An 11,611-nucleotide genomic window follows, 5' to 3' on the forward strand; every position below is an offset into this window, starting at 1 on the left:
AACCTGCCCCTACTTCTTTACTTCCAGAATATGTCTGTCTTTCCCTCCAATCAGAATTATAAATGTGATTCCTATGATAAACCTGGTGAATGTAAATGTGTTGTCTCTGTGTTTATAGAATAAATTATCTTTTGCATGTATTAAACCTTCTTTATTTCAAACATTTCATGCAGTTCTTGAAAATCAGGTTGATGTAACCTTTGTGTGAACCTGTTAATTACAGAGCATCTCCTGGTTACATTTCATGGAGTATAGAGAATATTCCTGAATACCTGCAGTCTTCAAGATGCAGTAAAAATAAAAATTACTGTAATACAATGGCATGAAATGTAATTTTCTTCAAATAGTCCTTTGAACACTCATTTTAATACTGAAATAATAAGAAGTTTTTAATTTTCATAGCCTTTGGTCATGAAAGTTCAAGTGATGTTAAAGGTGATTTTAAGGTCTTTATTCTGCAAACACAATACTGTAAGTCAGAAAAAAAATCCTGTCTGCAGGGAATTGAAATGAGAATCAAGTCCCAAGTGCTTGCTTGTTGGATTTATACAACTGAGGTTCTGCTAAGAATTCTTCACCCTATTAATAATGTTATAAAATTGGCTTTCAAGTGAGGAATCATAGGAATTATTAATTTCTGTGAACACAGCAGATCAGGTGACTCTGAATAGCGTCTGTGTACTTCCATTGTTTACTTTATAGCTTCATTTCACTGACTCACAAAGCACAGTCACCAAGGTAGAATAAAATCAAAGTATATTTGCAGCGTTGTGAACACCGCGCTTAAAAGGGAATAGTCTTAATTATCTTAATGTATTTCTAAAAACATGTAATATTTATGACAGGTGAGCATTCCTTGTGAATGCTAATTAATGTGATGTAGAGATAAGTGATCTGCTAATATCAGCATAACGTCAGCTTTTTTCACATTTAGGTACCTAAAATTAGAGGTGTAAAATCAAGATTTTCAAAAATACGTACCACGTATGTGGAAAAGCATTGTAAAACTGCTGTCTCAGATCACACACCCAAACCCATGTTAAATTCCTTTGGCTTTCTCCCATTTTTAATCATAAAGGAAATGTCTCTGACTTTCAGAGGTGTTAAATACGAGCATCTCTCCATCAAAATAACTTAGTAACTCTCCATCAAAGTAACTTAGAGACTGTGAAAACTTCGCTTTCCTTCAGATGTCTCGGTAGTAACACATGGGCATTATTTTAGTAATTTTGCCCATATCTGAGGGGTTTGAGGAAACTTCTCCCGAATAAAGCATCATGATTCCCTGTATTTAGCCTTATGTTTTAGTTGCTCTTGCTGTAAACCTTGGAGAGGAGGAATTTAGGCAATTCAGAATTGATCAGAAGCAGGTTACAGGCTAGGGATTGGGTCACTTGTCCTTCTGGACCACTCAGACTTGCATTTGTGCCTTGACAATACCACCTTCAGATGTCCTTGTTTGTCCTCTGCGGCCAGTGGAGCGTTTCCGTGACTTGTGTCCTGAGGAAGTGGCCGATTTATTTCGTACGGCGCAAAGGGTTGGCAATGTGGTGGAGAAACACTTCTGCGGCACTTCGCTCACCATTTCAATTCAGGTTTGTAAACCAGTCAACTAAAAAAGGTTTAATGGTTTGTTTTATCAAGCTTTCAACCTTCTTCCCTAGTCCAATGACAAAAGGACATTCATACTTCAAGGGGCAATAAATGCAAAATAATAATAATAAAAAAGAAGCTCAATAACTGCATTGCAGTCTGCCAGATTTTCCATTGAAAAAAAACTAAGAGGCAAACCAGCAGAAAAGTGTGGATAATTAATAACTGCAAAACTTTGGCATAAGCCTGCGAACACTCCCAAATGCAGTGCTTGCTTGTGAGTATTTCAGCAAATACTCTTCCTTCAAAGAAGTGTTTGCAGGATTGACCTAGAGAAGGCAGCTACATCTCCCTGTTCAGCAGGTAATCCACTGCTTGTGACGGAAACAGGTAATTCCTGCTCACAGCTATTTATATGCAGGCAGAGAGATGTAGCCATGTAAATATGTTATCAATTCTGACCTTTCAGTTATTTGTGCTGCATGTTTTTATACCAAAAAAGAGCTCTATTTAAAGCAAATCAGGCAACGAAGCCCATTTCCTTAGAATAAGAATTTAAGCAAGCATGCTTTGATTAAATTCTCACTTACGTGTCTGATTTTATATTCACGAGGATCAGAAATCTATTGCTAGCTATTAAAAAATATGATCTGAAAGAATGAAAAATAACAACTGTCATTGTTGTCTAAGATACAGTTTCTCACTTTGCCATGGCCTGATATGGAAAGGTGCCTTGTCCAAAAACTTTGTGTTGAATGGTCCCCAGGAGAATATGCTAAATTAACATACAGTGAAATTGGATGTAAATGATTATTGAGTAAGATTTCTGAATCCTTGTGTGATCCTTGTTAGTTCCTCTAACCTGAGACTTCTCCTTTTGCTTACAGGATGGCCCCGAAGCCGGACAAACGGTGAAGGTGAGTGCTTATTATGCAGAACACAAATTAAGAGACAATTATAAGAACTAATAAAAGATCAAAGCTAGTTGTCTGCAGACCATTGCTGTATCGTTATTTTATCCTTGAGATAAAAAAATCCCGAGTGTACAATAGCTGTAAATACTTTTTATTGAAATTGCACAGGATAATGTTTACAGGTTTTCTTTCTAGGCAAAAATTTTCAATCATGAAAATATCTTTTCTAAGCTGCTGGGTGTATTTATGCAAGGAAAGCCTTAGAAAAGAGGCATCTGTTAAAGTTTTTTGTTTGTTTTATGGAGAAAATATTGCCCTTCCATTCATAATCCCTTTGTTTGTCTTTTTATTGCCTAATGAGTTGTAGCTAATTATAGGAACAGTTAAACTGAACCACATTATGAAAATATACCTTTTGTCTATGCTTTCTCTCTACCTATTCACATCACATTCTTGTTACTGAAGTTCAAATGTAATGGAGCCAGTGAAGCTTAAAAACAGATTTTAAGTGTACTTCTGAAAAAAAGGCGGGGGCATGGAGGGGAAGAGAAGGATTTATGATTATACTCTGCACTTGAGTAATAGTATAGATAACATCCAAGATGGCTCTCCAGCCATGTTTCACTGCCTCGTAATGCAAATGCAAATGCATGTGTAGTTAGATTATATGCCTGAACATTGGATAAAGGCTATTTTTTACGTTTGGAATCAAAGGAAAGTCAAATATGGCTATGGGTTAGCACTTTGTAAAATCAAATTAGATGTCTCAAAGAAGCTGTTTGGGTTGATTAAGATAACTGTAACAACCAAATGATGGCGTATAGAAACATTTTACTTCTTTCCAATTTGCTGTATTGACCTTATTTTTCCTACTCCTTTTTGTTGCCTGCTTCAAATATTTAGCAGAGAGGTAATAGGGAGAGAGGAGAAGAAATCAGAAAATCCCCAAGCTTTGGGAAGCTGAGGAGTGATGAAGGAATGTAATACAATTTACTTCAGTACTGCAACAAAACAGGTTCCTCGGCTCATGACTTAGAGTGCATTGGGTGGGTTTCTCTGGGAATGCCTGTTGATAGGTGAAAGTCTCAGTTTAAATACTTCCCGAAGTAAATTTTGTCATTAACACCAACATGTTTTAACAAGCAGATCACAGGATTTCTTTTAATATCTTGGACAAATATTTTTTCCGTGTAAAGAAATGGTTTATAGGAATGATTATATTAAAATGTGAGAAAATTTGCTAGTATGAATGAGCAAAACTAGATGTAAAAATTCCCATCTTCTGTGATTGAGAACAGTAACAAATGCTTATGTAGGCCTTAAAAAGGCAAAAAATTCTGTATTATTTTGTATTTGTAACAGAGTCAAAGAGCATTAAGTGTTAACCTATCCAATACATTGCAAAATGGTAACCACCCTTCGTGCTTCCTTCTCACACTTTCAATAAGCAGTGAGATGAAAATGACCTGCTCCTACAGCTGTGAACCCCAGACTCTGCAATAAAGAGTGTGTATTCATAAATCAGAGGTTAGCAGTTTACGTTTCTCTACTTTTCTGCATCATTGGGCAACACTGCAATTTATCATCATCACTTTGGGATGTTTATCATCCAAAAATGCCAAGAACTATTTTCTTCAGAGAACTTAGAGCTTTCAAAACTTGAATAGGGGAAGAAATTACTATGATCAAGATCGTCTTTAAAGTGAACAATAGGGTGGATACATAAATAGCTAGTTCCATTTAAACTGTTTTGAATCGGAAAGTTTGAAAAACCATCTATGTGAGCTACAAATAATTTATGAACCTTAAATTCAATGTGTCATGTGTTTCTGTATGTGTTTTTCTTCATGTATCAGAATGCACAATAATCCAGTCTTTCTCTAAGGGAACTTTTAATAAAAATTTCTGGAACAGACTAAACATTAGAAAAACATTCTAATAGTAAGAATAGCAAAGCATCACAATAAATATCCAAGGGAGTTTGTGGAGTGTCTGTTTCAACAGGGTAGGCAAGCGTATGTCAGGAGCTAATTAGGTGCAGGTGATCTTGCTTTGAATGGGGTCACATACCAGATGGCTTCAAGAGTCCTTTCCATTCATATTTTGTATAATTCTGTATACCTGTATAAATATAGGCTACTGTATGTGCTATGTAGGAAGAGAATTACAGGAAGCAGGGGAAGAGTACAGGCTGTTAAACTGGTCAGTGCACAGCTTTACTACAAAATGGGAAGAGCTATCAGCCTAGCTGAAGACAAAAACTGACTGAGAAATTTTACCTGAAAAAGATTCGGAAATTCTCTTTCCTTGTCAACAAGAAGGAATGATAATCCATGTCCAAGAAAACTCTTGGACCTTAGTTTGAATATGAGTCTCGGGTCTTTCTTTGCTATAGAGATGCTGAAAATTATATGTGCAGTGCATGCATCAGGTTTAAAGGAGATTACCCTTTCAGCGCGATTTTGGCTAGAAATCAATAATAAGATTGTCTGCCAGTGTTACACGTTCATTGTGCTGGTGTGAAACCTGCTGGTGTGTGCAGGCTTCAGTCAGAGGTACCACGTACTGCAATGTCAGGATACTATAGTGGTGCCTCTTGGACTAAAACCTTCCTAGTTACCTAATGGGAAGCTGTTTATAATCTAACATGTAGCTCCGTTATTGCTGTACTCTGTTCCTTGTGGATACTGTCCTCCTCTGAATCTAAGGTAGCAGAGCCTGCAGGACAGCGTTCTAGGGAAGCTTATGGTTCTTTCAAATTCCCCTATTATTGCAGTCTGTATGTTTGCATTGGATGGCTCTTTGGAAGAAATTATACTTATACCTGACCCCCAGCTCACCAATACTTTGGAAGTGTAGATGGGTCTTTTCTTACACTTTAGCAGCTGGAAATACACATTTGCTAAGGAATTCTGAACCACGTCCCAGATCTCAGACCATAAAATAGTACAATATATTGCATCGTAGTCTTTTTCATAGCCGTCCACAGATTGTACCTATTCCAGTCCTGTCACCTATTTATGAGAGGGACGAATGTCCCTCTCCAAAGGTGGTCACAGACTTGCACGCTTTGTGTTTTATTGTAAGAGGTTCTTGCACCAACTCACAACAGAGAACCTGAGCATCTCTGGGCAGTGTGTCAGCAAGAATAACTATCTTCCAGCATTAAAGACATTTTGAATACTTATTTCTTCTTACTTGAGAAAGGAAGGAATTATCTTCTAAAGAATATTTATCTCTGCAATTTTGAGCTCTGTTTTTCTTGGAGAACACAAAAACCACGGTGTCCTTGTGGCAGGAATGGAGTGTGAGCTTCATGCCAGTCCTATTTGAGAATGCCTCAAATATCCAGGCAATTTCATGGATCAGGGAAATCAGCTCTGCATCTTAATGCAGGGCTCTTATTGCTATGTCAAGTGAGTGACGTTTCAAGATTTCCCCAATATATTTTATAGCCTTCTTTTCAACATCAAGTCAGCAAATGCTCTAGATGCCTTGGTGGATGTATAGCATAGTGTAGAATAAACTCTCAGGTTTACCTTTTATGTGAGATTCAATCACAAGAAACTCCATGTACTCTGTGCTCCGTAAAGGCTAAAGAAATCAAGCTGGCAGGAGCATGATGCAACTAATTTATCTGTAGAGACAAGATAATATTGCACAGCAAGTGTCCATTGCACAAACACATATGAACACATACTCTATTTTGCAGCAGTGTCAGAGTCTCCAGCAGCTCAGCACCGCCACTGGTATCCATGAGTAAGTGCCTGTTTGCCAATTATAGGTTTACCTAAATAAATGAGAAAGCAAGGCTGATGGTGGCAGTGTGGGTATATGTGCAGAAATTTATTTTATATGTCACACATTCCACTAATTATTTTACACTGAGAAGATTGTCTCACGATTATTTTTTGATGTACATGTTTTTCTTTCCCAGATGTTTTTTTAATGTTGTGTTAAATCAATCCACCTGGCTTGCATTCTTTAGAAATCTTAACCTGAACTGTAGAGTCTAGGGTTTATTTAAGCTCACAGCAGACTACTTTTTCATACTATTTGTCTACTTATCTCTGGACCTGAAGTACTGGACTTCACGTTTGAGTCTTTAAATTTAATCAGATCGCATTGCAGACTGATTACATCAGAAGGATTAAATTCCCTAACTGCAATACTTTTGATGCCTCAGCCTGCTTTCCCTGCAGACTGGCAGATGTGAGTCCTTGTTTAACAGAGTATTGGAAACCACCTTTTGCTCTCAAAGGAACAAAAAAAGCTGGCATTTGAGAAATGCAAAGATTTTTCTTACGTCTAAACAAATATAAAAATTCAAGTAGAAAAAGCATGGAAGAAAGAAACAAGTTTTTGAAAACCATATTGTACTGAAACGTGAACAAATGGTCTTGTTTGCTTTACTCTTAAGAATGATGATTCTCTTGAAATCTTGTGAGATGTCCAAAAATGATTTGATGAAGTACAGCAGTCTCTTTGAATTGCTTTGAGAACCACACTAATAGTATTTGGTTGGACACTATGTAATATTGCAGATAGGTAATTGGTACAGCAAATTCAGTAGTCTCAGGGCTGCTATGTCTGTTTTGAGCTCATAATTTTCTTTCTATTTCAGTACTATACTTACATTGGGGTGGGTTGTGGTGGGAAGTTAGTGGTGTATGTTTTCAAAGCTGGGATTATACTGCCCCTTACAGAGATGGGGAAGCAGCAGGGGCATCCAGATAGTTTGCCCTCCCTCCCTTAAAGCCTTTTGCTAGCTCTTTGTTTTCTACTCACTCTAAGTAATAATTCCTGCCCTTTCCTTCAAGGCCCTTTTCAAAATCTGCATTGTGTTGGTCTAATTCTCCTTTCAGTCCTTTGGCCAGACCTATGTTTCCTATGATGCAATTAATGGATATAGCGCTAGAGTCCCAATTTCCTCTTTGCTTTCTCAGGTCCTTACTCCTGTTCATTACATGTAACATTTAGGTTTTGACTGAACTATAAGCTTTCCAGGAAAAGCATCATATTGCTTTTTTGTTTGCCATGCTTATAGACCAAAGAGGCACTGGTGGATCTGTAAACCCTCCCTTAATACAAATAATAATATGCAGGACCTAGAATGAAAATGGTTCTTAAGGCCCCCTTAATTTGTACAGATCAGTTCCTGTACTTAAAACATGGTAACAGTTGACAACAGTAAGAAATGTATATGTCCAGTATACACTCATGTAAAGTTATAGAGGTTTTTTGAAGACTGAAAGAGATGAAAGAAAATTGGGAATGTGGAAACAGCCTAGTGATTGATGGACATGACACCATCCTAGCTGAGAATACCAAAGGCTCCAAGGCACTGATAAATTGAAATGATGACCTGGATAATGAAGTCTGATCTAGAAATATCGGGTTGTGAAGTTCCCTGAAGGGATGGGGACAGAAATTTTTGAAAGATTCTCTTCAGCAGTGAATTATGATGGTTCTGAATCTGGATGGTTTTGAATTTCCAGTAGTGAATGTCATGACATGCTGTACCCCTGACTTGTAAAGTAGTATCATTCTCTGTCCCTGGACGAACACAGAATAGTCTGTATGGACTAGAATGTAAAGAAAAAAAAAACCAAAACAAAACAGGATTAAAAATGTGCAACTATAAATGAGGAAAGTAAAAGAAATTTCAAAAGATGTAAGTTGAAGAATGGTAATGAGAAGGAATATTTTACTATTCCATGCCAGCAATTCTACCCTTCTTTCCTGCCATATGGATTTCTTAGATGAATATTCTCTTTAGGTAGTTTAATTCCAAAAATACCCCCAGAGCTAGTCAGAGTTATTGACGCTGTCTAAATTAAACTATAATAAGCAAGTAAGTGGGCTCAAATGCTTGTTTAAATTGCCTTAGTGTACAGATATTAAAAGTCCTGCAGCTCTGTTGGCCACATCCAGCATCTAACTCTTCCCTTGCTGGGCATGGTCCCCTTCAGCAGCAGACCTGCAGAGCACTGGCCACTGGCTTTTTTGTTCTCCCAAAGGTCAATGGGTGAGAGCTAAACTGCAGGTAATGCGTGCAGACCTGCAAAGGTACTTGCATGTGCGTAACATGAAGGGTGTATGCACTTTCAGGAATGTCCGTGGGAGCACAGATGTGCCTGTCCCAGTCCCCAGCAGCCACATCATGTGTCAGCAGAGCCCTGCAAGCCCGGGGAGAGACTGGGGCTGTGGGTGGCTGTGCCGGCAGCTAGTCCAAGTGGAAAGCGAGCAGTCACCCCACGGAGCCCTGCTTGTGCTGGGACACTGCTTCATGCTGCCCACAGTGACCTGACTGATTACTGCAGGGAAGGGTTAAACACTGCCAGGGCTCCCCACGCTCTGCCCTTCTGTGCAGCTCCAGGAGAGCCTGTTCCTGCTTTGACAAAAGCATTTTAAATATACCTTTTTTTTTCTGGTATGTGTTCAGATATTTACAATTTTCATGACAGAAGAATCTTGAACAAATCAGTCATTCAGAAGGGTTTATTTGGGAGGTTGAAAGCTCTTCAATTTTTTTTTTTTTCCTATAAACAGTTACATTTCAAAATGAGAAAGTATTTCTAGCAGAAAGGTGGAAAAGTTTTCCTCTGAAAATGTTATAACAGGGTATTTTGACAAAAAAAAATTTCTTTATGAAAACAAGACCTCTTTTGGAAATGCTTTCTGTTTTACTGAATTGCCATTTCATGACAAAAAAAAAAATATGGGGAGGGATGTTGAGAAATCCATTAATTGCTCTACATGCTGCTCTTCATTTGCGCCACAATGACTGAGATTAGAATCAAAATTCCTATGTTTTAATTAGAAAGTATCTTTTACTTCTTTGTTCCCATGTTACAGCAATACGTTTTGCATTTAAATCATTCTCTGTCTCAGAGTATGTACAATCGCTCAAATGCCATTCTTGAGTACAGGTCCTACAAATACCCTATTGTACTGTAAATGCAAAACCTCTAGAAATCCCAGACAATGCATGAGGTCTAAAATCATTAATAGCACAGTCAAGGCTGTCTGATTAATTTTTGTGTGGTTAGTGTATGAATTTCTTTCCAAGCTCCATCTCATCCATAATACTTTTTCTCTTTGTCAAGCTCATATCTTGTAAACCTCTTCATTTAACAGGGAATGGTTTCTTTCTTTTTTTTTTTGTTACAAAACATTGCGTTCAGCTAGAATGTAACTCACTAAGAAGTGTGCAAAAGCATTCCCATTTAATTCAGATGTGTAACTTGATGCTGTTCTGTGTCTTGTAGTAGGTGAAAATTGTTTATTAAGCAAGTGTTGCAAAGCTAGATTTCAGTTTAATATGTTTCTGACTCTTTCTAAAAATTAATATAATGCTTTATAACAGAATATTGTGTGCCAGTGCTCTGACCTCACGTGATTTTGCACATTTGTCTTTGCATTCTTACTTACCAGGTACTGCTTTTGCTTCCTCCAAAGATCCACCATAAAATTATTCCTATGATGACCACAGATTAGAAGGGATGTCAAAGGGTCATGTGCAAAACAGACTTCCTTTCTTCATGCCAAGTGTGCCTTCTATAAGCAGGCATTTACCCACACTTAAATTGTTTTGTGGTTGAGTTTACTGGGTGTTCTTGCCCAAGGGCATTTTAGTTGACTGATCTGTGTTAAACTTTGGTGCCTCAGCTGTCTGTCTGGATGCTGTGACATCCCGAGTCTCCCAGGGAAGGGCAGAATCACGGTACTTTGCTCGTGTTAATGACCCAGTTTCAGCCAGACAAAGGGAACCCATTTATTAGAGTCCTGGCTGCCTTATCAATGCTATAATAAAGAAAATGTTAAGTTGACTCCATATTTTTTTTTCCCTTAAAGTCACCTGCCCTTCTGAAAATGAAAGAGCTGTCTACTTAAAGCTGTCCCTGCAGCTCCCCAGAGAGCCTGCACAGCTTGAATGAGTTTGTTGCTTAAAAATGTCAATAGGGAAAGAGTGTATGTAATGTTTTTGCATGTGATAGCAAGGCAATGGAGGCCTTTCCTAGCCCTATGTTCCTTTATCATATGAAAGCGTAGGTGGTTACACTGTCCTATCACCTATTGAAATTCTAAGCACATCTGAAATACAAGTACCTCTGATCTAGTCCAGGCATTTTAGTCTGTTCTGGCAGCACCATGTCAGCCCATGTAGGACTTTCTTTCTTTCAGAGAAAGAAAAGCCTCTGCTTGAAATTATTTAGAAATGGAAAACTAAGGTTAAAATAATAGAATAAAAATTGCTCAGCAAGCTGCAGACAGGATGACAGGGTGAAAGTATGTAATATTTTTACTGTTTAAAAAAAAAAAAAGAAAAGTCAAGCATTCTGGATACTGCAGTGTTTTTTTGTATCATGCTCATTGCAAGCCAGGCTGGACAAGCCAAGAGCTTCCTGCAAAATAAAGCAAAACCCCTCTCTCAAGCCTCATCTCCCCGATCCTTCCTGAAAGCTGCTTGGGTGCCCTCTGGCAAGACCACTCATACACAGGGTCATTCCATAAAGCTAAGCTGTAGTTTGAAAGAATTTGAAATATGCCTTTAAAATCCAGTCTCTGGGAGCTTTATCAAATGGCCCCTCCTCATTTGTTTAGCAGTAGGAAAAGCCCACGCTGGCTGGTGATGGAAACGTTGCTGGAATAGCAGTTTCTGAGGTTGAACGAGAATGGATGCCAGTGCACCTCTTGTGTGGTGCTCACCATTTTGTGTTTTCCTTTCACTTGCTTGTAGTGATGGGAGTAAAGACCTGCAGCTTATGCAGTGCTGCTTGTAGGGGGTGTCGCCCTCTATGTCAATGACGTTTTCCTTTCTTGCTTGTAGTGATGGGAGTAAAGACCTGCAGCTTATGCAGTGCTGCTTGTAGGGGGTGTGCTACCTGACCAGGAAGAGTGGGTGAGGCCCTCTATAGACAGATGACAGATGCCTCACATTCACAAGCCCTGGTCATCATGCAGAACTTCAACCACCCCGATATCTGTTGGAGGGACAACACGGCAGGGCATAAGCAATCCGGAGGGTTCCTGGAATGCATCAATGATAACGTCCTTCTCCAAGTGGTAGAGGAGCCAACGAGGAGAGGTGCTACGCTGGA

The 11,611-nt window shown here is 38.5% G+C and overlaps 1 protein-coding gene across 2 annotated transcripts in view; it reads left to right on the plus strand.

The window, feature by feature from the left end:
- Positions 1 to 11,611, plus strand: part of FHIT (fragile histidine triad) — a 648,955-nt gene that overhangs the window by 487,998 nt on the left and 149,346 nt on the right. For both annotated transcript variants that reach the window (XM_009284393.2, XM_009284394.2), the window contains exons 4-5: positions 1,450 to 1,595; positions 2,481 to 2,510. In XM_009284393.2, the coding sequence (XP_009282668.1) occupies positions 1,450 to 1,595; positions 2,481 to 2,510 (176 nt within the window). The remainder of the gene's footprint in view (positions 1 to 1,449; positions 1,596 to 2,480; positions 2,511 to 11,611) is intronic.

This window comes from Aptenodytes forsteri, unplaced genomic scaffold (assembly GCF_000699145.1).
Source record: "Aptenodytes forsteri isolate BGI_AS27 unplaced genomic scaffold, ASM69914v1 Scaffold53, whole genome shotgun sequence".
NCBI lineage: Eukaryota > Metazoa > Chordata > Aves > Sphenisciformes > Spheniscidae > Aptenodytes > Aptenodytes forsteri.